The 25,607-nt window shown below is 45.2% G+C and overlaps 1 protein-coding gene across 2 annotated transcripts; it reads left to right on the forward strand.

The window, feature by feature from the left end:
- The first annotated feature begins 426 nt into the window (after positions 1-426).
- CXHXorf38 (chromosome X CXorf38 homolog) lies at positions 427-25,607 on the forward strand. 2 transcript variants are annotated; one of them, XM_005889431.2, is made up of 7 exons: positions 668-1,004; positions 1,172-1,306; positions 7,687-7,806; positions 9,566-9,715; positions 11,163-11,336; positions 20,361-20,523; positions 20,962-25,602. In XM_005889431.2, the coding sequence occupies exons 1-6, from the start codon at positions 789-791 to the stop codon at positions 20,499-20,501; spliced, it is 936 nt and encodes a 311-aa protein (XP_005889493.1). In that variant the 5' UTR covers positions 668-788; the 3' UTR covers positions 20,502-20,523; positions 20,962-25,602. The 2 variants fall into 2 exon arrangements, with proteins under 2 accessions (XP_070222383.1, XP_005889493.1); XM_070366282.1 differs by lacking the exon at positions 1,172-1,306 and having other exon boundaries at positions 427-1,004; positions 20,962-25,607.

Consider the following 25,607-nt stretch of genomic DNA (forward strand, 5'->3'; position numbering starts at 1 on the left):
ATGTGGTGTCCTGTTTGCCTCTGCTAGGTGGCCCAATGGCGGAAGTTTTTGAGCGTTGTGTCACCTTGGCACACAGCAGGCACATAACAAGGGCGCGGTCCAGACAGCCAGCGGTCAAGTTTAACTAATGTCCAGATTTGCTACAGTCAATCTGCAGGTTTAGGATCCAGTTAAGTAAACTTTCTAGAACTATATAACACAAGGAACATATGTAATCCAAGAACTGGGCCTTGAGCACCATCGTGAAAGTGAAGTCTCAGTCGAGCCCGACTTTTTGCAACCCCATGGACTGTAGCCTACCAGGCTCCTCAGTCCATGGGATTTTTCAGGCAAGAGTACTGGAGTGGGTTGCCATTTCCTTCTCCAGGGGATCTTCCCGACCCAGGGATCGAACCTATGTCTCCCACATTGCAGGCAGACGCTTTACGGTCTGAGCCACCAGGGAAGCCCGAGCACCGTCTACAGCTTTACAGTAAGAGAACTGGAGCACAGGCTCGAGGGAGCTAAAGTCGGGCCTGGTGAGGTTTCAGTTTGGGGGAACAGAGAAGAGGGAGACAGTTTTAGGTAGAGGCTTTCTGGGCAAGCACCAGACAAAGAACTTACGCGTCTGCTGTCGTATAAGACTGGGGTGAGGCCGACTTGCCCCGGAAACTAGGACACCCAGTCACGGGAAGGGGGCGGGGCCACGCCCAAGGCTCCTCTTGCCTCCGGCGCTCCCAGGCTTCTGCGCCTGCGCACGGCAGTCCGCCCCGCCCCTCAGCCGGTAGCCGCGCTGGCCAGGTCTGGACATGGTGCTCTCTGAGCTGGCCGTGCGCCTCAACTGCGCCGAGTATAAGAACTGGGTGAAAGCGGGCCACTGTCTTTTGCTGCTGCGCGGCTGTTTGCAGGGCTTCGTCGGCCGCGAGATGCTCGCCTTCCACAGCAGGCTGCTCGCCGCCGCCCCCGGCCTGGGACCCCGCGCCGCCTGCAGCAGCGGCTCGCGGTGCAGCCCTCGCGCCCGCCAGGTGAGCACCTGGCCCGTGGTCTTCACCGTCGCCCCTCACCCCGTCCCCTTCCCTGGGCGCAGTGTCTCGTGCCCTCCCCGGAGCCGAACCGACCGCGTTACCCGAGGCTCCGAAGCCCAGATGCCGCCCCTCCCTCCCGGGCCCCTCCTCACCGCCGCCTCCTGTAGTTTCAGCCTCAGTGTCAGGTGTGCGCAGAGTGGAAACGGGAGATTTTGAAACATCACACCAACAGAAATGGAGACGTCCACTGGGGAAACTGCCGGCCGGCCTTCTGGCCGGTCGACGCCTGGGAGGTGGCCAAGGTAAGCGTCTGCGGTCGGGAGGGTAGGAGGAGTTGGCCTACCAGGTAGGCGTTACCTGGAGCCCGGGGCTTCTGTCCGGTCTCTGTGGAAGCTGTAGCCTCACAAGCGGATGCAGAGAGAGAGATTGGGCTTTTGGTCTAGTGTCTAGGTGGTTCAGGGCTGTTTATATCGGACCCAGCGCAGCTTGGTAAAGTAGATTTCAACAGGTGTAGCTGGGGCAAGGTGTGGAGCGAGCATCCTGAGCACCGGCACAGAGGAAAGAGCAGGCAAGGCGTTTATGAGAATAGGCTTCCTGAATTGCTCGTTTTGTCTGTAGGGTGCCATGAAGATGGCAGAATAAAAGAAAATTGGGGCAAAGATAGAAAGGACCGTGAGTGCGCAGCTAAGGCATAAAACTTTGGGGAGGCGGGTTGGGGTAGGCAGCAAGATAGAAGGGGGGGGTTATTAGGCCTGTTTTTAGGTCTTGGCGCTGTGACTCACTAGCTGGGCAGATGGAGGAATTTTTTTGACTTTTTGGTATTTGCCAGAAGCCCAGTAGGGGGTGGGAGGGGCCTGTCGAAGTCACCTCCGAACCTGCATTCACCTTTGGAGGTGCCTGGGAAGCCGGAATCAGAAGTGCAGCCCTGGGCCAGCCTCTGTTCCCTAACCTCAAAAATGAGGAAATTGGACTATATCAGTGACTCGCAGACTTTTGGCTATCACGGAGCAATCATTACACCCTCTTCCTCTCTCTCTCTCTCTCTTTTTTTTTTTTTTTTGTTGCTGCCATAGAATTGCCAGCTTCTTTTACCTAGAGAAGACTTAAAACTCTACCCTTTACTGGTGTAGAGTGAAGGTCCCTCAGCTGCTGCTTTCATGCCCTCAGAATCCACTTGAAGCCCTTGCCACCTGTTTCTGCCACTCTTTCCCCTCCATTGCTGTCACCCGCAGACCTTTCCAACCCCATCTTCTCAGTTTCTAGACTCCCCGCTTGAGCATCCTCTGATTTCATCCACCTCAGCCTCCCACTTGCAGGCTCACATCTGGGGCTGTGTCAGCACAGAGAGCTGTGCTGCCAAGCAGCCTCCTTACTCTTGGCACACTTGTTAATATCTCCCACCCCAAGCTTAGCCCCTTGTCCCTATACAATGTTCACAGCTCTGAGGTTTCCCCTGCTTTCCCAGTCCCCATCAGCCTTGGCCCTCCCCATGTCCTTTGTCTCCTCGGCTAGCCCAGATTCCGTGGTCCATAATTCTGTTTAGTCCTTTGCAGTTTTCTCGGCCTTTATTCTCCTTTCTCTGCATTGGCCAGGCCCCAACTCCAGCCTTCCTGACAGCATCCTCTACTTCAGCTCCAAGGGAGCTGATCAGTTTCACTTTCAGTTCTTAATCACCAGCTCCCCACAAGCCCCTGCCATCTGGCTCTGTCTCTCCGTAGGCTCCTGTTGCCCAGAGACAGCTGTTACTGCCCTTCCCTCCACCCTCTATCCCAGCTTCTAATCTTGCTCTCGCTTCCTGGAGTTTATGGATAGCCCCAGATATGTGCTTCCTCGTCTTTCTATCAGACTTACCAACCTATCTCCACGTGCACCATCTTCCTTCTGCTACAAAGGAGGAAGGGCATCTCTCCTCTTACCGCCCTGTCCCTCCACTTGAGTGTTGGACCTTATCCCCTCCCACCTGCCCAACGACTTTGAGTCTCCAGTTATCTACTCTTCTGACCTGCCAGCTTACTCTCATCACTGTCCAAATAGTCTTAGTATTGCCTTGGTTTATTCAGTTTTTTAAAAGAAAAGAGATTAAATATAGAGTTACTATATGACTTAGCAGTGCCATTCCTAGGTACATACCCAGTGAAATTGAAACACACAGCTGCCCAAAAACCTGTGCACAGATATTCACAGAAGTAGTACTATACACACTAGCCAAGAGGTTGAAACAACACAAATGTCCATCAACTGATGAATGGGTAAGCGAAATGTGGTCTGTCCGGACAATGGAATATTATTTAGCCATAAAAAGAAATTAAGTATGTGTAACATAAAGATACTAATGGGGGCAGAGGGTGAAGTACTGATACATGCTATATCTTTTCTTGAACCTTGAAAACATGCTAAGTGGAAGAAGCCAGTCATATAGTGTATGATTCCATTTATATGCAATGTCCAGAACAGGCAAATCTATAGAGGCAGACAGTAGCCTAGTGTTGCCAGGGCCTGGAGGAGAAGAGGGGGCAATAGTTGATGGCTAGGGGGTTTCTTTTGGGGGGTGATGAAAATGTCCTAAAATCAACTGTGTCAATGGTTGCACAACTTTGAATATACTAAAAACCAGTGAACTGTAAATGCTTCATTTTTTTTTTAATGAGGTGTAGTTAGTTTCAAGCATACAACATAATGATTTGATATATGCTTTGTAAAATGGTTATCATGATAAGTCTAGTTAACATCCATTACCATGTGTGGTTACAGTCTTTTTTTCCTTCTGATGCAAACTTTTAAGACCTACTCTCTTAGCAACTTTGAAATACTACATCCCAGGACTTCCTTATTTTAAGACCGGAAGTTGGTAACTTTTGCTCCACCCATTTTGCCCCCTTCTTCCACCCTCCCCCACCTCTGGCAACCACCAGTCCCTTCTCTGCACCTATGAGCTCGGGTTTGGGGGTTTATTGTAGGTTCCAGGTATAAGTGAGATCATGTGGTATTTGTCTTTCTGTGACATTCCACTTAACATAATGCCCTCACAGTCCATCCGTGTCATTGCAAAGAGCTGTATACTTTTAAATGGGTGAATTATATGGTATATGAATTACATCTTAGTAAAGCTGTTTTTAAAAAAAAAAAATTGAATAAACACTTGGAAAATAAACTGTAGAAAGAAATGAAAGCTCCCCTTATCCATTCCCTTCTGCTGTCTCCCCATTTCTCTAACTGCCTCCCATATGTATTCCCAGTAGAACCTCTCAAAAAGTGCATTATGCCTAATTCTCTTTTCCTCCAGTCCCATTGACTCTTCAACCCACTACCCCCTGGCTTCTGCCACCCCTGCCCCTCCACTGCATCTATCTTGTCAGGGGCACACGTGACCTTCAGCTCTCCAGCCTCCTCCTTTCTGCCTCTCAGATATTCAGCACTACCACACTGTCGGCCACTCCTCTTCTTGAAACAGTCCCGGCCGTGAGACATCTTCCTCTCCGAGTATCCTCCTGTCCCCCCAACTCCTCCTCCTCAGGCTCCTTCTGAATGTCGGTTAGCCTTCCTTGGGCCTCTTCTGTCCCCCGCTTCTCCTCCCCGGGTGGATATTGCTCAGGCCTGTGGAATGAGATATTAAATATATTTCTGCCAACAGAACAGCTCTCTGCTCTCTTCTGTACTCCAGAGGCCCATCTCTGCTACGTGACTCTTTCACTTCCTCAATTCCTGGGCACTTTGTCTTCTCAAGCTGGACTCTTCATCTCCCCCTCCCAGCCTGTCCGCATGCCCCACCACCAACCACCTACAATCATTCTTGCTTCATCTCTTCCCTTCTCTCCCCCTCTTATTTGTACTTGCAGATTATTTTTGGAATCCTCCTCACCCTCTCTAGGTCACGGCTCTCGACCCCTTCTCCTGCCAGCCTCCCACCTGGCTGCCTCTGCTGCTCTGTTCACCCTTGATGGAGGATGTGCAGTCTTCCTGTGGGAATTAGATCACTTTTCTTCGCTTGCCCAAAATCCTTGGATGGCTTCCTGATGTCCTTAGAATAAACTTCAGACTCCATGTTGAGGCCAGTAAGGCCCAGCATGTTCTAGCCCCTGTTTATTTCTCCAGCCTCTTCTCCTACTACTCAGTGAAGAGACAGAAGGGGGTCCATGCATGCATGCTAAATCATGTCTGACTCTTTGCGATCCCGTGGACTGTAGCCCACCAGGCTCCTCTGTCCATGGGATTCTCCAGGCAAGAATATTGGAGTGGGTTGCCATGCCCTCCTCTGGGGGATCTTCCCAACCCAGGGATCGAACCTGGGTCTCTTATGTCTCCTGCATTGGCAGGCAGGTTCTTTAGAGCAGTGTGCCACCTGGGAAGCCCTTCAGGAGTGGGTAGTGAGAGGCAATCAAGTGTGTTTCTCACCCTGTGCCTGTCACATTTGGAAGGCAGCAGTGGTCGATGCCATTTTAAGAAACAGATGTCAGCGGCAGGGAGGCAGTGGAGCCTCCTCATTGGCTTCTGGTTCCGAAGAAGCGAAAAAGTACTAGAATAAAACTTTCATGTGGAGAAACCTTCACGTGGAGGTTTGTTTTGGTGAGAAAATGCCAGACTGGACATACCTTGTAAGGGGCAAGAGAAACTGCCCTGTCTTGAGTCAACTAAGGCCCCTCTCACTTTGGATGGCCCTCTCAGCCATGTTTCTTTTCTTCGTTTCCTCTCCATTTCATCATTTCTTCAAATGAATTGGCCTGTGATATGTTAGTTAAGTTTTTGGTTAACATTTGCAGCATCCATAATCAACTTCTTTCAGTGGGTTGGGACATGGCAGTGTCTGTTAAGATAGAGACAGTGATGGGGGCTTCCCTGGTGGCTAAGATGGTAAAGAATCCGCCTGCAGTGCAGGAGATGTGGGAGACATGGGTTCGATCCCTGGGTCGGAAAGATACCCTGGAGAATTCCATGGACAGAGGAGCCTAGAGGGCTATAGTCCCTTACAGTCCAGGGGGTCGCAGAGTCGGACACAACTGAGCAACTGACACTTTGATGTAGTGTACAGTATACAAATTCTCAGTCGTGTGAGACCAGGGTGTGTCATTCAACCACTATCAGGAACAGAGCCCCGATCCTCCTTGCTGGGCGTTGGCCCCTGCTGCTTGCCTTTTTCAAAATAGCACTATGAGCAGCACTATAGGAAGTGGCTGGTTGCCTGCTTACAGAAACGTCTTTGTAGTCAAGGCAGCAGGTCTCTTTATTTAGAGTTCTTTTTGCGAGTCATTTTTCATATGTCATCTCTTTTAGTCCCTTAGCAGGAATGTACTCTTTTGTGGCTTGGTTAAAGTTGGTGCATTCAGACATAAATTTGGAAATATTTCAGGAAAGAAGTAAACCCAAGCCTTGTTAAAACACCAGTTTGGGGGTCCACACCATAAAATCCTACCAAAGGCAAGATCATGCTAGAATGAGGCCGTTCTGTTGTATCTAGTATCTCACACCCTGGGACTCCATCTGTAATGCCTATGTAGGTTCTGCTTACCTTGCACCATCAGCATCATAATTGCCAACATTTGTGGCCTGTGTTTTCTCATGTGCCCGGAGAAGGCAATGGCACCCCACTCCAGTACTCTTGCCTGGAAGATCCCATGGGCGGAGGAGCCTGGAAGGCTGCAGTCCATGGGGTCGTGAAGAATCAGATACGACTGAGCAACTTCACTTTCACTTTTCACTTTCATGCATTGGAGAAGGAAATGGCAACCCACTCCAGTGTTCTTGCCTGGAGAATCCCAGGGATGGGGGAGCCTGGTGGGCTGCCGTCTATGGGGTCGCACAGAGTCAGACATGACTGAAGCGACTTAGCAGCAGCAGCATCCTCATGTGCCAGGCACCATGCAAGTGCTTTACCCGCATTGACTCATTTAATTCTCGAAACATCCTTCAAGCTACGTAGATGAGGACAGTTATCCCCCGTTTACTGATGAGGGATCCGAGGATAGATAACTAGCCCAAGGTCACGCAGTTGACAGGTGACAGAAGAGTGTTTTGCAGCCCAGCTCTGTCACATTCCAAAGCCCAAACTCTTCACATTCTACCACCATACTGAACTTTCACTTTGGAGCAACTATTAGTTTTATCTTAACAACTCAGCCACTGAAACTTAAGGGGGAAAAAAAGGGTGTTTTCTACCCCTTTCTTTATATGCATGCTCAGTCCTGTCTGATTCTTTGCATCCTGCTGTGGAATGTAGCCTGCCAGGCTCTTCTGTCTATGGGAATTCTCCAGGCAAGAGCACTGGAGTGGGTAGCCATTCTCTTCTCCAGGGGAATCTTCCCAACCCAGGGATCGAACCCCAGTGTCCTGCCTTGCAGGCAGATTCTTTTACCACTGAGCCACCGGGGAAGCCTGCTTCCTACGCCTGCCTCCTGTTTATATGCCATTAAGAAAGGACAGTTAGGTCAGGTGTGGAAGTGCCTCTACTAGCAGGGGGACAGATAAAGCAGCTCTTCAGTTACTGCCCTGGGCTGAGGCTTGGCTGCTGCACTGTTTCCCGACTTGCATTGTGGACTCATGAGGCTCTAATTTAACTTCAGCAAGAGAGTTTCAGTCGTCCCTGGGGGAACAGGCAGATAACGTTTTTTTGTTCCACTAGCCCCGTGTAGATAGATGTCTCTTTGGCTTGGAGGAGACTCATGAGCCTCTTGGGCCTCCCCTGCTGCAGGCCTTCATGCCCCGAGGACTGGCAGACAAAACGGGACCCGAGGAATGTGACGCAGTTGCTCTTCTGAATCTCATCAACTCCTGTGATCACTTTGTGGTTGATCGAAGAAAAGTCACAGAGGTAAGAACCCTCAGATTGCCAAGCAGATGCTGCCAAGCAGGAACCACACCCTGTGTTGCTAAAGTAGCCACGTGGGTGGAGCTCACAGTCTTCTCCCCAGACAGTGGTGCACAGAGTAGCGTTGGACTTAGGTCCACCGTTGGCGTTGCTGAGAGGTGAGCGGCGCTCTCATCACATGTACCTGCTGTGATGTCCGGAACCCCCGTGTGAAAGCAGCTGACCCTTCCACTCTCCCTGATTGAACTTTCCCAAGTTGTTAAACAACTTACCATTGTACTGTGTGTCGCTAAACTGGCAAACCTCAAATTTCTCCTACCTGTTCTGTCATAAACTGAGGCAAAGTAATTTCCCATATTAAAAAAACAAATACAGAGCAATGCATCATTCTCTCCATTGGATGCCAGTATTTGAGTCCTGCCCTTCTCAATCTCATTGGCTAACAGTTGAAAGACCAAGTTGAAAGTGAAAGTGTTAGTCATTCAGTCGTGTCTGACTCTTTGCGACCCTATGGACTATAGCCCTCCAGGCTCCTCTGTTCATAGAATTTCCCAGGCAGTACTGGAGTGGGTAGCCATTACCTTTTCCAGGGGATCTTCCTGACCCAGGGATTGAACCTGGGTCTCCCAAATTTCAGGCAGGTTTTTTACCATCTGAGCCACCAGGGAAGTGTAAACAGTTGCAAGACCAAGTTACCTTGACCTAAAGAAAACATAAACATTAGTGGATAAACAGTGTCAGAACAGATCACTGTGCTTGTCAGACATCCTCTGGGAGATTTCAGCTGTCTCTGTGTCACCAGAGGACAGCTCTGGTGCATTTGTTACTCTGAGGATCATTAACAAGTATATATGGCGCACACAGATTATTTATAATATGTGCAGAAATGCATGTATATTTTGCTAGCATGCCAGCAGCCAAAGGGACTGAGAGTCCTTTACCATCAGAAAAGACAAAAACTATCACAATAAAAAACTGACCCCTTTGATAGCTTTTCATCAAGAATGTGGAAGACTGGGCAGGAGTTATATATTCATATTAAAAAGGTTTTTGCATTGTCTGCTTCAGCCTTTGGGTATTCTCAAAGCCAGTAGCCAATACTCTTGCTCTTTGGCAGGTTTTTTAAAAACTATGTATTTATTTTTGGCTCTGCTGGGTTTTCGTTGCTGTGTGGGCTTTTCTCTAGTTGCAGCAAGCGGGGGCTCTCTCGTCGCAGTGTGTGGGCTTCTCACTGTGGTGGCCTCTCGTGGCGCGTGGGCTCCAGGGCTTCAGTAGTTGTGGTGCATGGGCTCAGTGGTTGCAGTCACGGGATTCAGAATGCAGGGTCCGGAGTTGAAGGGCATGGGCTCAGCTGCCCATGCCCATCACCATGGAGGCATGTAGGATCTTCCCAGACCAGGGATGGAACCAGTGTCCCCTGCATTGCAAGGCTGATTCTGAACCACAGAACCACTACGGAAACCCTGGCAGGTGTTTTTAAGTTAGGGCATTTGGAGGATTGTGTAAGAGAGATTCACCCAAGAGTTCAAGGACTCAGGACAGTTGTACACTTGTTTATATTTCTTACCTTGATTAATTTAGTCTTCAGATGACAGGGGTTGAATAAGCCTTGGCAACACCTGCAGGCCACACACTTGTGGATTTTAGAATGAACAAGGCCTTTCTGTGATTTTTCTCTGGAGCTCCAGAATCTCAGTGTACCCCACTGTTGGGTTTTGAAGGTTTCTCTCTCTCTCTCTTTTTTTTTTTTGTCCTTCTGTAGGTGATTAAGTGTCGTAACGAGATCATGCACTCTTCAGAGATGAAAGTATCTTCTGTATGGCTACGAGATTTTCAGATGAAGATCCAAAATTTTCTAAATGAATTCAAAAATATCCCAGAGATTGTGGCGGTATACTCCCAAATAGAACAGGTAAAAATTACATTTAGCAGTTCTGGCCTAAAGAACTAAGGGGAGGTAAAAGGATCCGCAGCCGCTTATTTATTTATTTTTCTTAATATTATATATTTTATTGAAGTATAGTTGACGTAAAATGTTTCAGGTGCACAGCAAGATGATTCAGTTATACATACACATGTATATTATTTTTGAAATTATTTTCCATTATAGGTTATTACAAGATATTGACTGTGGTTCACTGTACTATACAGTAAACCTTTGTTACTTGTTGCATATCTATTTTTTAAATTAGAAATCTAGCATTCTATTCATACTAAGTCAAACAAGTGGAATCAAAATGTCATAAAGTTTTTAGTTTTCATAAAACTAAAATTCATAAGTTTTCTTATTCATAAGTTTTCTTAAAATGTATATATTATACATATTATTTATATATATATGTATACCAATGCTTCAGAAGGAATATCAAAAAACAAAAACATGGAGAAATTGGAAAATATAAACTAAATCAAATGGAGTACTGAATATGAAATAGAAAAAGTGAAATAAGCTAGATAAAAGTAAAAGATCATCATATAGTACAGTTCACAGTCACTTATTTAGAATTTAAAGCTTATTAGATTTAAACAAAATTTTAGAATGTAAGCATGTTTAGAATGTAAGCATGTTGACATGAAGTCAGAATTGTGATTCATCTGAGCAGCTTTTCTGTGGTCACAGGATGGTATTAGAATGGATCCAGTGAACAATGTTTAATTATAAATTCTTCCCTGGTAGGTCAGCTGGTAAAGCATTCACCTGCAATGCAGGAGACCCTTATTCGATTCCTGCTGCTGTTGCTGCTAAGTCGCTTCAATCGTGTCCGACTCTGTGCGACCCCATAGATGGCAGCCCACCAGGCTCCCCCGTCCCTGGGATTCTCCAGGCAAGAACCCTGGAGTGGGTTGCCATTTCCTTCTCCAGTGCATGAAAGTGAAGAGTGAAAGTGAAGTCGCTCAGTCGTGTCTGACTCTTAGCGACCCTATGGACTGTAGCCTACTAGGCTCCTCCATCCATGGGATTTTCCAGGCAAGAGTACTGGAGTGGGTTGCCATTGCCTTCTCCGGATTCTATTCCTAGGTCAGGAAAATCCCCTGGAGAAGGGATAGGCTACCCACTCCAGTATTCTTGGGCTTCCCTGGTGGCTCAGATAGTAAAGAATCCTCCTGCAAGGCAGGAGACCTGGGTTCGATTCCTGGGTTGGGAAGATCCCCTGGAGAAGAGAACGCTACCCACTCCAGTGTTCTTGCCTGGAGAATTCCATGGACTGTATAGTCCATGTGGTTGCAAAGAGTTGGACATGACTGAGTGACTTTCCCTTTCACGTTTATGTAACCCAGTGGAATATCTCTCTCTCTTTTTTTTTTTTTTTTAAATATATTTTCCATTCAGTTCATCTATTCGTTTGGTAACCCAACAGCTGTTGACATCTGACTGGGCTGTTTACATCCCTGAGGAAGATCAGCGAGATGGGTGTGACAAAGGAGTTTACCTGAGTGAGAGCCAAGTAAACGAGATAGAAATGGAATTACTAAAGGAAAAACTTCAAGAGCTCTGTCTTCAAGTAAAAGAACAAGAGGTGTTGCCTGAAGAGGTAAAAAAAAAAAAAAAAAGTACTGTATCCTCTATGTGAGTAAACAAAGCAAAGAAAGGCCCCAGGGGGGAAGAGGAGCTCATTTTAACTTGTCACCGGTTATGTTTCTGATAAGTCAAATAATTTCCAGACATGAATATTCTTTTGGCATAAAATACTGTTACCCTTAAATATTTTCACTTGATCAGCAAACATTTGGATGCCACTGAGTGGAAAACCACAGGAAGGGTGACCACGGAATCCTGAGCCTCAGGCTCTGGGGAGTTTCTGCAGGTCAAGGTGGGGAGAAGGGGTTGCAAAACCAGCTTTGCTGAGAGATGCTGTTTCACTGGGTTGTGGTGGTGGTGGTGGTGGTTCAGTTGCTCAGTCGTGTCCGACTGTTTGCAGCCCCATGGACTGCAGCCAGGCCTCCCTGTCTATCACTGGGACTAAGAATCAAATCAGAGTTTGGAAAATTGGCAAGAGCAGAAGAGTGTTCTTCGCAGAAGAAACAGCACTTGCCAAGGCATGAAAGACTAGCCTGGGCCGGACAGTGACGAGGCAGTGTGGGAGGGAGGTGTGGTCAGGTGTGAGGGTGGTCTGGCAAGTCAAAGCCGCATTTTGAAAGGTTTTCTGTGCTGCACTAAGAGGTTTGGACCTTATTCTCCCAAAGCAGTTGGCAGCCAACAGAGGTTTTAAAGCAAGAGAGAGTAAATGAAATAGATTAGATAATGGCTTTTGCAAAGTGAAGTCTTGGTGCAGTCAGAGGTTGAAGACAAGCCAAGAGGCTCTTGCAGTTGTGTGAGGATGAGAGAAAAAGGACATAAGCTAGAGGTGTGCAGGAGGCAGCGAGCCAAGTTCTGGAGGCACTGCCGGGCAAAGCTTGTAGTTGCCGGTGAGATTTCTTGGACCCAGCAGGAGGTGGCAAAGGTTGAAGGATCAACAAGGCTTCTATCTCTGGACACTGCAGGCTAATGAGGGTCTCAAGTACAGTAGCTAGGAATCTCCTTTGTTACAGGCAAGGTATTAAGAAAAATTAACAATAATAGAATTATATTGTTGTAAGGTTTAGAAATGTCCTGCTGGATTAGAATTCCAGATTCCCAGGAGATCTTGGACAGGTCATTTTATCTGTCCATTCCACCTTGTCCAAGGAAAGTAGTTTTGCTGATTACCTTGTTAAACACAGCGTGGTTTATTTATTTTTTTAATAGGCTGATTTTGAACTTTACTTTTTTTTAACTTGCTTATTTTGTGTTGGAATACAGCCAGTGAACAATGTTATCATAGTTTCAGGTGAACAGCAAAGGGACTCAGCCATACATATACATGTATCTGTTCTCCCCCAAGTGCTCTAGTGGTGAAGAACCTGCCTGCCAATGCGGGAGACAGAGACGCAAGTTCAATCCCTGGGTCAGGAAGATCCCCTAGAGAAGGGCATGGCAGCCCATTCCGGTATTCTTGCCTGGAGAATCCCATGGACAGAGGAGCCTGGCAGGCTACAGTCAGTGGGGTCACAAAGAGTCGGATGTGACTAAAGTGAGCACGCACGCATTGTCCCCCAGTCTCCCCTCCCATCCAGGCTGTCGTATAAAACACAGCATGTTTTAATACAAAGCGTGTACTCCTTTTTGAGGCCAGGCTCCGTGCTGGTCCATGTGCCTTTGTTAAGTTGCCCGACCCTGACCCAGGTGTTTCACTCAGCTTGATGGGCTCCTTTGGCACAGGGACTGGATACCACTGGTTTGGGGGCACCCCCACCGTGGCACACAATAGGTATTTAAGATGGTGAATAAGACTGTGAAATCTATTTTCTAAATCCGTCTGTTTCATCTGGCTTTATTTGAAAATGCCATTAGAACTAACCCCCAAAGTCGGCCAACAGACAAAAACCGGGGGCTCAGGCTCATGGACCCCAAGTCATCAGAAATTCTGTCTTCTTCCTTGAGGGAGCTGCAGTTCTTTTCCTGTTTGTGTAACAAAGAGCAAAATGCATCAGTAGCAACACACTGAAACCAGGAGTCTCTGCCAGTTGAGAGTGGGAAGGGACCCTGGCAATTCGCTGCTTTACAGCAACCTTGAGGAGCAAGTGCTGCTGGGTGAGAGGCCTCAGGGTTGGGGCATGAGGTCTGGCCCAGGGGTCACCCCACTCTGACCCTGAGCCTGCCTTCCCACATGCCACGCAGTGGTTATCCTGTCTCCTGTCATGTCATCAAGGAGCTAGCAATTGGAAATTTTGACCCCTCATTATCTCCATTTCACAGAGAGGAAATTGGGGTTAATTGACTTGTCCTCTGGGTCCCAAAGTCTCTAGATAGGGGTGATAAATTCTCATTTTTCATGCTTTCTGTTCAGTAGACCGTGGCATTTCTTTTGATATTTCAATTGATCAGAATGTAAGTTTGGCTTGATTGACACGTTATCTCAGAAGCTACAGGTTGTCTATCCACGATGCGTGGAACAGACTTCTTTTGAAATTATAGCACTATGTATGATTATTCACGTTCTTTCGGGTTAGTCTCCAGAGTCAGAGGATTTGATAAACCAAATTTCAGTGACTGTAAAACACTATGAATTGCATGACACATCACTAATTCAGTTACTTTCAAAGAAAAAAACTGCTGTTCATTTACTGTAAGATACATGGTGGGCTTCCCAGGTGGCGCTAGGGGTAAAGAACCCACCTGCCAATGCAGGAGACTAAGAGACACGGGTTCGATCCCTGGGTCAGGAAGACCCCTGGAGGAGGACATGGCAACCCACTCCAGTATTCTTGTCTAGAGAATCCCATGGACAGAGGAGCCCAGAGGGCTATAGTCCATAGGGCTGAAGAGCTGGACACGACTGAAGCAACTTAGCATGCAAGCTCGTGCTACGAATGGTAAAGTGCAGTCTCATTTGAGATGTTAAAATATGAGAAAACGTGCAGTAAGGAATCAAGAAATACAGTGGTTGTATTATGAGCATGGGACTCTTGGTGAATGTTTCTGGTGTTTGTTAAAGCTGCAGGGCTAGGGTGGTTCACCTCCGAGCCAAGTGGGAGCAGCAGGTGCCACCCAAGAGCCCTTCACACACACCTGCTTCGTTAGGATCTTGGGGGCTCAAAGTTCAGCGAAAGAACGTCGAGCACCATAAGTGGCTAACAAACATGTAAAGAACTTGCACATCCTTTTTTTAAAATTGGAGAATAATTGCTTTGCAGTGTTGTGTTAGTTTCTGCTGTGCAATGAAGTGAATGAGCTCTATGTGTATATATATATATATATGCTGTCCCTCTTGAGCCTCCTTCCCACCCCCACTGTCCCTTCCCACCCCTCTGGGTCATCACAGAGCACCGAGCTGAGCTCCCTGTGCTGTATACCGCAGCTTCCCACTAGCCGTCTGGTTTATACCCAGTGGTGTATATATGTCAGTCCTACTCGCCTATTCATCACACCCTCCCCTTACCCCTCTGTGTCCACGTGTTTGTTCTTTAAAATCATTACTGATTTTTTAAACCCTGGTGGGGGAGCCACTTTCATAGGGAAGCTTGGGGAGCAAGGACAGCAACAGAATGCAGTCGAGGCAGGCGGGGAAAGGATGTAATTGACACTCCATTCGTTAAAGTCCAGATTTAGTTCATGAGTGAGTGCTGACGTGTGCAAGGCACAGTTCTAGAAGCTTGGTGTGCATCAGTGAACAAAACAAAGGTCCCCTTGGGAGAGACAGATGGTAAACGGTCCATGTAATAAGTAATGATGGGGCATTTAGAAAGAGGAGAAGGACTGTGTGGAGCAGAGTGTGGGGATCAGGAGTGGCCGAATGGGGACAGGTGGCAGATCTGGAGGAGCATTCAGGCCGAGGGCACGGTGATGTGAGCAGCGTAGGGGGAGTGTGGTAGGAGCAGATAGAAGGGAAGCCTTGTGAGCCATTGGGTGGACCCAGGCTCTTCCTCCTGAGATGGCAGCAACGCTGCAGGACAATAAAAGGAGCACTGGCCGCCAGGTAGAGGACGCGGGGCTGGGGACCAAAGATGGAACTAGAGAGATGTTAGGAGGCTGCCACAGCTACCTGGTCAGGGAGGTGGTAGTTCGGGCCAGGGTGGACGGGTGACGAGTAGAGGTGATGAGAAGGGGGGGTACACATGGCGTGTGAGAGAAGGAAAGGCGTCAAAGACAAGTGCAAGGGTTTTGGCTTAAGTGCTGAGAGTACTTACTAACCGTCTTTTGCCTAGAATAGTGCCTACCAGGCACATAGTAGGCTCAGAATTGTTCAGTCACACAGTCACGTCTGACTCTTTGCGATCCCATGAACTGCAGCATGCCAGGCTTCCCTGTCTTTCACCATCTCCCGGAGTTTGCTCAGATTCATGTCCATTGAGTCGGTGATGCCATCCAACCGTCTCATCCTCTGTTGCCCCCTTCTCCTTCTGCCCTCATTCTTTCCCAGCATCAGGGTCCTCTCTGATGAGTCAGCTCTTCGCATCAGGTGGCCAAAGTATTGGAGTTTCAGCTTCCACATCAGTCCTTCTAATGAACATTCAGAATTGATTTCCTTTAGGATTGACTGGTTTGATCTCCTTGCAGTCCAAGGGACTCTCAAGAGTCTTCAGCACAATTCACAAGCGTCAATTCTTCGGCATTGAGCCTTTATGGTCCACCTCTCACTTTCGTACATGACTGCTGGAAAAACCATAACTTTGACTGCATGGATCTTCGTTGGCAAAGTGGTATCTCCACTTTTTAATAACACTGTCTGGGTTTGTCATAGCTTTTCTTCCAAGGAGCAAGCATCTTTTAATTTCATGGCTACAGTCACTGTCCGCAGTGATTTTGGAGTCCAAGGAAATACGATCTGTCATTGCTTCCACTTTTTCCCCATCTATTTGTCATGAAGTGATGGGTCTGGATCCATGATCTTAGTTTTTTCAATGTTGAGTTTTAAGCCAGCTTTTTCACTCTCTTCTTTCACACTCATCAAGATACTCTTTACTTCCTCTTTGCTTTCTGCCATTACAGTGGTATCATCTACATATCTGAAGTTGTTGATAATTCTCCTTGGTAGTCTTTATTCCAGCTTCTGAGTCATCCATTTAACTCTCACGATGCTTTTGTTCAATGATTGTCAGAAGGAAGGAATGTACCAGATGTAGTGCTATGTGCTTTTAGTAGATTATATCTAATCCTTGCAAGAATCCTGGTTGGCAAATGTATGGTCATCCTATATTTGCATATATGGAAATAAGCTCTGAGAGGTCAAGTCTTGCCCAAAGTCAGAGCTGGGCTTCAATACCCAAGTCTGTCCAACTGCATTCCATAACTTTTCTTTTTTTTTTTTTATTTTATTTTATTTTTAAACTTTACAATATTGTATTAGTTTTGCCAAATATCGAAATGAATCCGCCACAGGTATACCTGGATTAGAAAAGTATAACTTTTCTAATACTTAGTTTTTCCATCTTTACTTCCTCTTCCCACTTAACATATAAAGGTGCACAAGACTTCCCCATTCTTGATAATTTAAAAAAAACTCCTTTTGTCTCTATCCTCCCCCCAAGCTAAAATAATCATCTCTGTGAAGCACATATCAAGAGCAGAGAGGGTCAGGAGGTGACAGCACAAAGGATCATAGCTCTCAAGACATCAAATGAGAAGGTCTCTGGGGAGGGAGGACCTCAGTCCATCTTAGTGCACAGACCAGGCCAGCATGGTCTCAGGCATCTGACGGGAATGCAGTAATGGGCAGGACCCTGGGCTGCATCTAGAGGGCCTGGCACAGGCAATAAGCGCTAACAGCACAGTACCCACCGTGACTAATGTCCACTGTGAATAATACCACTGATATAAGCTTCACTGCACATCTCTATGGCTTCCAAATTTATTATTTAAGGGGCTTCCCTGGTGGCTCACTTGGTAAAGAATCCTCCTGCAATGTGGGAGGCCCCAATTCGATTCCTGAGTCAGGAAGATGCCCTGGAGGAGGGCATGTATTCTTCCATGGAGAATTCCCAAGGACAGAGGAGCCTGGTCAGCTGCAGTCCATGGGGTCCCAAAGAGTCAGACGTGACTGAGCGACTAAGCACAGCACACATCTTTCAGGCGGGACTTCCCAGGTGGCTCAGTGGTAAAGAATCAACCTGCCAAGCAGGAGAGGCGAGTTTGATCCCTGGGTCAGAAAGATCTGCTGGAGGAGGAAATGGCAACCCACTCCAGTATTCTTGCCTGAGAAATCCCATGGATGGAGGAGCCTGGTGGGCTACAGTCCATAGGGTCACGAAGAGTTGGACACAACTTAGCGACTAAACAACAACAGCAACAGCAGTCTTTCAGGGGCTGTAGGCTTGTTTCTAGCCATGTAATAAACAGTTCCAGCTAGGACTTCCTGGTGGTTCAGTGGTTCAGACTCTGCGCTTCCACTGTAGGGGCTCGAGTTCGTTCCCTGGTCAGGGAACTGAGATCACATATGTATGGCCAAAAAATAAAAATAAATTGGAAAAAAAAACCAAAAACCCAGCTCCAGCTGAAGGGAACATCCCCATCTACTTAGTAACCTAGCGGAAGACCTCAGCTTTGCTCCCTATTCATCCTGGCCCCAAGTCCCTGCCAGTCTTCCCCTCCCTCCCATCTCTGGCAGCCACTCTTCTGCATCTGCCTGCCTCCTTCTCTCACGCCACAATAACCTGGCGCCTGCTTGGGTCCTCTAGATGTCCGGCAACAGAATCGATTGTGTACATCTCTAAAATTCAAGAACCACCACTCTGCTAGGAGTAGGGTACTCCATCACCTTTTGATCATTTTGACCTAGTTTGGAATTGGGGGTCCCTTATTTAAAAAAAATTTCACCACACCCCAAAAGATTAATAACGTTCCTGTTTGTAATAAGCACAGTGACCAGTTGAGGGTATCCTGGGATAAGCTGAGTGAAAACGTGTCTGTGGTACTATTTTGAGAGTACATAATTATATTACGTTTAAATGTCAGGAAGTATGTTACTGATGGGAGTTTAAATTGCTGTAACCTCTAGAGATGACAGTTTTGGCAAAATCTATTAACATTAAAACAGAAAACTCTATTAATTAAAACTCCATTCTGCTTCTAAAAGTAGATCCTACAAATAACCTGTCACTTTATGCAAAATGACACATGTCCCAGGTTAGTTACTACAGCAGCATTTCTCTTAGCAGAAGGCTTGAAATAATATGTTAAAATACGAAACATCCATAACTAAAAAACTGTTTAGCCATAAAGAAAAACGAGGCCAGTCTTTATATTCTGATACAGAAAAAAAAATCAGTTGAATAACGTCTAATATGCTGCCATTTGTGTTTCTGTAAAATGTGTATGTGCCCATTATATCGCAGTAAAACTGGAATTTTAAAAATGTGTGCACATATATATACATGTGTTCACATGTAAATGCATGGAGTATCTCTGGAAGAGATACAAGAAACTTCACTGTGGTCACCTCTAAGAGGAGCTGAGTGACTGGGGACAGGATGTGAAAGAGAACCAACTTTTTACCTTGTACCCTGTGTTCATTTTGAATTTTGTACCAGTATATTTACTGCTAGTGAATAGACACATATATTTTATAAATACTGAATAATAATTAATGTACATATGTAGACATTTTTAATAGTCATACATGTGTACAAAATTCAAAATGAAAGAGCTCTATATGTGTGAGTGTGTACACTTACATGTGTTTGTGTATACATTTGTATATGTGTGTCTGTACATATATGTGTATGTATGTGCATCTCTTGCATTGACAGGTAGATTCTTTACCACTGAGCCACCAGGGAAGCCCTCGTATGTATGTGTGTATATATATTTAATTATAATAAATGGATACAAAATTCAAGATGAAAGGGCTTCATTTTATTTTTTTATGTACATAAATATCATATTTATGTATATGTGTATATGTATACATATGTACATATGTTTATGTATATATGTATATAACACACACACATATAGGTATATACCTATTCAGGAAGTTTTACAGCCAAAAAAAAAAAAAATCTTGAAAAATTTTTTTCTAGGGGACGTCCTATATTTATATGACATCATCTCATACAGATGCCCAAAAAAGGAAAAACATGTTTTTTACCTTGTGGTAAGAACACTTAAGATTTACTCACTTACCCATGCCCACCTCTGGTAACTGCAAATCTGGTCTCTTTTCTTAAGAATTGATTTTTTGTTTTTGTTTTAGATTCCACATATAAGTGAGATCATGAAGTATTTATCTCTCTCTGCTTGACTTATTTAACTTATCATAATGCCCTCCAGGTCCATCCATATTGTCTCAAATGATAGGATTTCCATCTTTTTATGGCCAAGTAATATTCCATTGTGTATATGTACCACATCTTCTTTATCCATTCGTAAGTTTATGGACACTCACATTGTTTCCTTGTCTTAGCTATTGTGAATTATGCTGCTATTAACATGTAGATGTAGATATCTCTTCAGCATGATGTTTTCATTTTCTTCAAATACCTTCCCAGAGGTCAAATTTCTAAATCATATGGTAGTTCCTTTTTAAATTTTTTGAAGATCCTCCATACTGTTTTCCAAAGTGGCTGAACCAATTTACATTTCTACCAACAGTGCTCATGCATCCCTTTTCTCCACACCTTCACCAGCATCTGTTCTCTCTTTTTGAGGATGCCCATTCTAACAGGTGTGAGGTGATACCTCATTGTCGTTTTAACCTGCATTTCGCTGATGATTAGTGCTATTGAGCACCTTTTCATGTACCTGTTAGCCATTTGTATGTTTTCTTTCGGAAAATGCCTGTTCAGGTCCTTTGTCCATTTTTAACTTGGGTAGTTTTTGTGCTATTGAATCATATGAGTTCTTTATATATTTTGGATATTAACCCCTAAAAGCAAAAATTTTTAAGGAGACAAGTAAACACTCCCTTGTGTGATCCCCAAACCAGCTATTGGTAGACACAGGAACAGGACTCAGTCTTGGAGCTAGTAAGTTTTTCATCTGAATTTCAAGTCTGCTATAAAATTAGCTAAGCTGTGCATTGTATGGTTTCTTCGTACAGATCTTAAACCAACTGGAAGTGGTGAAAGAATTTCTAAGAAACAATGAGGATCTTAGAAATGGTCTGACAGAAGATATTCAGAAGCTAGACAGCTTCCGTCAACAGCATCTAAAACCAGATTCAAAGGAACCTGGGGTGTAGACACCTGGAGGGAAGGCCTGAGGTGAGTTAAGCATATGATGTTTAAATAAGGACTGAATGGCCTCTTCTCTTTGATGTCTGTTCCCTTAGGTAAGGCCATAGCACACATAGTCAGGTCTGAAGTTTCACTGTGTCCTTATTATTTGAAAGAAAGAACACAGAGCTTTGTGCTCTTTCTAATTGATGGGTCTCACATCTGAACTGATTCAAAATAAACTCCCTGCCAGCTTTGTTTAGTCAAGTATACCTGAAGTCATTTGGCTAGCCTGACATGAATCAACTTTATGACAATCAAAAAGCGCTTCAGTCCTAAAATGATAGCAGTGATGCCTTGCTCTTAGCTGTGACGTTAATAATGGCAACTTGTTACTTTTCATAAGAAAAGCTCATTAAAGTAATGGTATTCAGTGTTTTGCTTTTTTCCCTCATGAAGAAAATTAAATGTTCTCTTCTATTTTAGGTCGACCTTCCACAAAGATCAGGCGTGTTCTGTGAAAGTCGCCCAGGCTTCCATCTCAGGCATCCTTTTCTGGGCAAAAGGAAAAACTATCCTGAGTACTCCACTCAAACAAAAAGGGATTTGTGTTGTCTTTTCCTGGACTTTCCTTTGACTCTTCGGGAGTATTTTTTTTTTTTTTTTTTTTTTAACATTCACAAGCTTCGTGGTGTTATCTGTACCAACCAAAAAATATTAGATATTCTTGTACCAAACTTGCTATCATCCAGGGTTTTTTTTTGTTGTAGTTTGTTTTTCAGGTTTTGTTTTTCATTTTGTGTTGCTGTTTAAAAGGTGACATTCTTTTCTGGTCCTAAAAGTCTAACTGTTTCAACAGTAACTAGACTTGTGTTCAGCCAGGCCTGTTGTGAAGGGCCATGCCGAGTTCTCTGACCATTGGCACACACACTCTTGCCTCAAAGTCTCAATCATGAGGAAGCCCATGGGTGGGCTGTGATGTATTGATGTTGAGATAGAAATCCTTCCTTCTTGCCAGCATTTCCAGTTAGTACAGAACTGTGAGTACCCGTTTCTGGTAGCCTGAGACGGTAAGACAGAGAGCTGGGCTGAGAAAGAGCTGGGCTGAGAACACAGTAACTTGACTGACAGCTTAGGGGGAGGGCCCAGGCTGGTATCACAGCTCTTTCTGTTCAGTTATTTCAAGTGCTGAGCGCAGGGTGTGGTCCGTGTGTGCTTGATGAATATTCCTTAACAGAAGGGTCAGCTGATAGTGTAGAGGTATTCATAATGTAAATATTCATTACATTGTTGACCAAGCCTGGTCCTTTGTTATGAAATTTAAGGAGGAAATTTGAACATTCTTATGGAAGTTCAAAGACATCATTTTCTTTCAGCAACTTCACAAGTTCACTCTGTTCCTCTTACCCCAAAAGTCATCTACTTTCAGCTTTGTCCTATTTGTTTCTTGAACTGCAAACCCCTAGCCTGTTGTGTGCAGTGGTCTGTGGGATCAGCTTTACCCTCGACCTTCCCCCACGTCTGCTCATCTCCAAAGCCAGTGGACTTCCCTTGTAGCTCGGCTGGTAAAGAATCTGCCTGCAATGCAGGAGACCCCGGTTTGATTTCTGGGTTGGGAAGATCCCCTGGAGAAGGGATAGGCTACCCACTCTAATATTCTTGGGCTTCCCTGGTGGCTCAGATGGTAAAGAATCCACCTGCAGTTCAGGAGACCTGGGTTTGATCCCTGGGTTGGGAAGATCCCCTGGAGAAGGAAATGGCAACCCACTCCAGTATTCGTGTCTGGAGAATCCCCATGGAAAGAGGAGCCTGGTGGGCTACAGTCCATGGGGTCGCAAAGAGTTGGAGATGACTGAGCGACTAAGCACAAAAGCACAGCGGTGCCGAGCTAGGCCATGTTGCCCCCGGATCTTCAGGAACAGACTTGCCACATTCCCCACTGCCTGGAGAAAGTGCTTCCAGTCCGAGCCCAAGTGAAGCCCTGCTCCTTTGCTTACTCAGCTGCCCATCAAGGATGTGATTTTTAGGGAATGGGGGTGGGGGATATATTTGGTGAATTTTTACATTAAAATGCATCAAATGTAATTGTGTAAAACCTGGATGAATGCACATATGCCTGTAACTTCCTGCTTTCATCTTTCATGCTACTATTTGGTCTTCAGTCTTGCTTTTTCTTTCTCCCTTCATTTCATGGAATACCTTTAGAAGACTTCAGTAATACAGTTGCAATTTTCTTTCATCTTGCAACACCCCACAACCAAACTAAGAAACTTCATGAAATGTTTCATAGTTTCTAGATATAAAGTAGTAAAACTTGAGATCAAATAAAATCTTGATTCACTAACCAATTTAAGATCTGGTTTCTCACCTTAGGAACTTTAGGTTATGAATACTTTCGTTTCATTCCTCTTGTATCTATTTATTTTTTCCTTATCTACCAAACAAACATTTATCAAGTGTCAGCCACATGCCAGGCACTGAAGTAGATGCAAAAGTAAAGATTTGTACAGTATGGACAGTGGTACGTGAGCTCTCATCTTACTGGATTTATTGTCTGCTCTGATGAATTAAATGAATTCAGGGAATTCCCTGGTGGTCCAGTGGTTAGGACTCAGTACTTGGACTGCATGAGCCCCAGGTTCAGTCCCTGGTGTGGGGGACTAAGATCCCATGACCCATGAGGTGTGGCCAGCATTTAATTTAAGAAGACACGCCCGTAGGGGGCTTTAAAGCAAACAGTGTGTGTTCAGGGACATCAACCTGGATCTCTGTACGAGGGCACAGAGCGTGCACAGAAGGGTGTTCACAGCAGTCTTGGCAGGCGGCCATGGAGAGAGGAATGGTCAAACAATCACAGCACATCCATGTTGCTGAGAATTGCACGACTGTTAAAAAAGAAGGAGGTAAGGCTGCCATGCTGTGATAGGAAATGATGTCTAAGACATACAGATAGAAAAGCAGAATGTATAACAATGCATAGCATGCTATTAAACTATGGCGCTTTCAAGATAACGGAGATCTGGAAAGCTGTATGCTTTTCCCAAGCTTTTTTCCCAGGTCGCCTCTGCGAGAATTGGGGTCGAATTTGGCTTTTCTGTCCTTGGCACACTCCCATATGGAATTTGACAACGTGCACTCCTGTATTTTTAAATTTTTTCATTTAAATTTTGTATTTCAAAATAATAGACATAAACTCAAGCTGCAAGACCTGTGGGTCACATTTGCTGGAATATATTGTGGTCTACATTATTGTGGGTGTCAGCTCCCCCTCCAGGGGCATTTGTGAGTTGTCAGGGTCAGGAGAAGCCCAGGAAGTGGTTTCCTTCCCACGCAGCACTGTTTCATTGCCAGATGCCTTGTTTGGGTCCAGCAATGCACTGCGTACCTGGCCTCTCCCTGGTACATGGTATAAGGTTCACAGTTTTGAAAGAATTAGAGGAGCAAAATGGTTGTAGCATTCAAGTTGCAAGGATAAGGCAGTTCTTTGGATTGTATCTTGGGCTTTGCCGGGAAAGTCAGAAGACCTGAAGAGAAAGATGTTATGTATTAATACAAAACCACAATGCTGGGAAATAACCGAAGTGTGTCAGTAACAAAAACTTCTTGCTTCATAAAGCAATGGTAGAGACCTATAGACAGTTTTAAGTCAAATTGTCAAGGCCAGAAAGGATTATGTTTGAGAGTTTGGGGGGATTATGAAATGATTATTACCCTAATGATTTGAAGAGTACGTTTTTATTAAAGTATTAATCACTTACATGGCTGTAAACACTAATATCCTAGACGACAAAGGGTTGGAGCTCTGAGCTGGGTGGGTGCACTACAAATTAGATCCTATAAGTGAAGCCTTGCATTAGAATGGAGGCGTTGCAATCTTTGGGATTTTTTTCTCTAACCGTTTTGGCTTCTAAATTATAAATGTAGAGTGACAGGAAATTATCAGCAGGGATTACCCCCTTTCCCCTTACCAGGTTAATTAGAAACCTACCTGCTCTCGTATGTCTTCGACAGACAGTGGCCCTTGACTGAAATGCAATACTCAAATTACAAAATATATTTTGTAAAACAAATCTAGAAATATATTAATTTCTACTCATGTAAGAGCAAAGGGGGGAAATACTTTAAAGTTTCAATTAAAATCTTGATACCAAGGTTATGATTCATTTCAGAACTTTTAGAACTGCTTTTTATTATTGTATGTCTGAACTATCTGAAATATTAGAAGCTACCATGTCTTCCAGAGACAACTTTCCTGCTTCTCAAAAACCATCCTCTATGATATATGCTTGTTTGTAATGATTGCACAATTGTAAACAGCATTTTGTGACATCTCTTGGGGAAGGTGGGCAATGATCTTGAATGCTTTATTACTTTCTACTGAGTTTCAGAAAGGTATGAAAATTTTTACTTCAGAACCATGTGGTAGCCAGCCTCCAAGATGGCCCCCGATGATCCCTGCCTCCTGCTATCCCTACCCTTCTGCTGTCTTCCCATAGTGCACCAAGGTTGGTCCATGTGACCAAGCAAACACAGCTGAAGTGATAGTATGTCCCCTCCCAGGTTAAGCTATAAAAGACTGCAACTTCCATCTTGGACTTTCTGTCTCTTGGAACACCTTCTCTGGGGGAAGCCATGTTGACAAGGAAGTGAAGCCTTCTGCAAACAACTGTGTGAATGAGCTTGGAAGTGAATCCTCCAGCCCCAGGCAAGTTTTCAGAGACTGCAGCCCCAGCCGACAGCTGAAAGACCGAGCCAGAAGCACTTAAGCCCCTCCCAGATTGCCGACCCTCCAAAACTCTGTGTGAGATATTTGTTGTTTTAAGCTAAGTGTGGGGGTGATCTGTTACACAGCAATAGATAACTCATATGCTGTCATTTCCCAGAGTTTGTTTTTCCCCCGTATGCAAAATGTGAAATGCAGAGACTGCCTCCAAAGAGGACTGTTGCTTAGATGCCACAGAAGGTAAACTTGGGCCTGTCTTGTCCAAAACCTGATGTCTTCAGAAGCTTTCAGAGTTGTTTTCAGCGTCTTTGAATTTGAAATCTTTGACAGAAGCAGGGTGTAAGCACCTTTGAACACTTGCATTGATTGAAGTTCCCCAGTAGATCACTTTGGAACCTCCTGCATTCTC

The sequence above is a fragment of the Bos mutus genome, chromosome X (genome assembly GCF_027580195.1).
Source record: "Bos mutus isolate GX-2022 chromosome X, NWIPB_WYAK_1.1, whole genome shotgun sequence".
In the NCBI taxonomy this organism is placed as follows: domain Eukaryota; kingdom Metazoa; phylum Chordata; class Mammalia; order Artiodactyla; family Bovidae; genus Bos; species Bos mutus.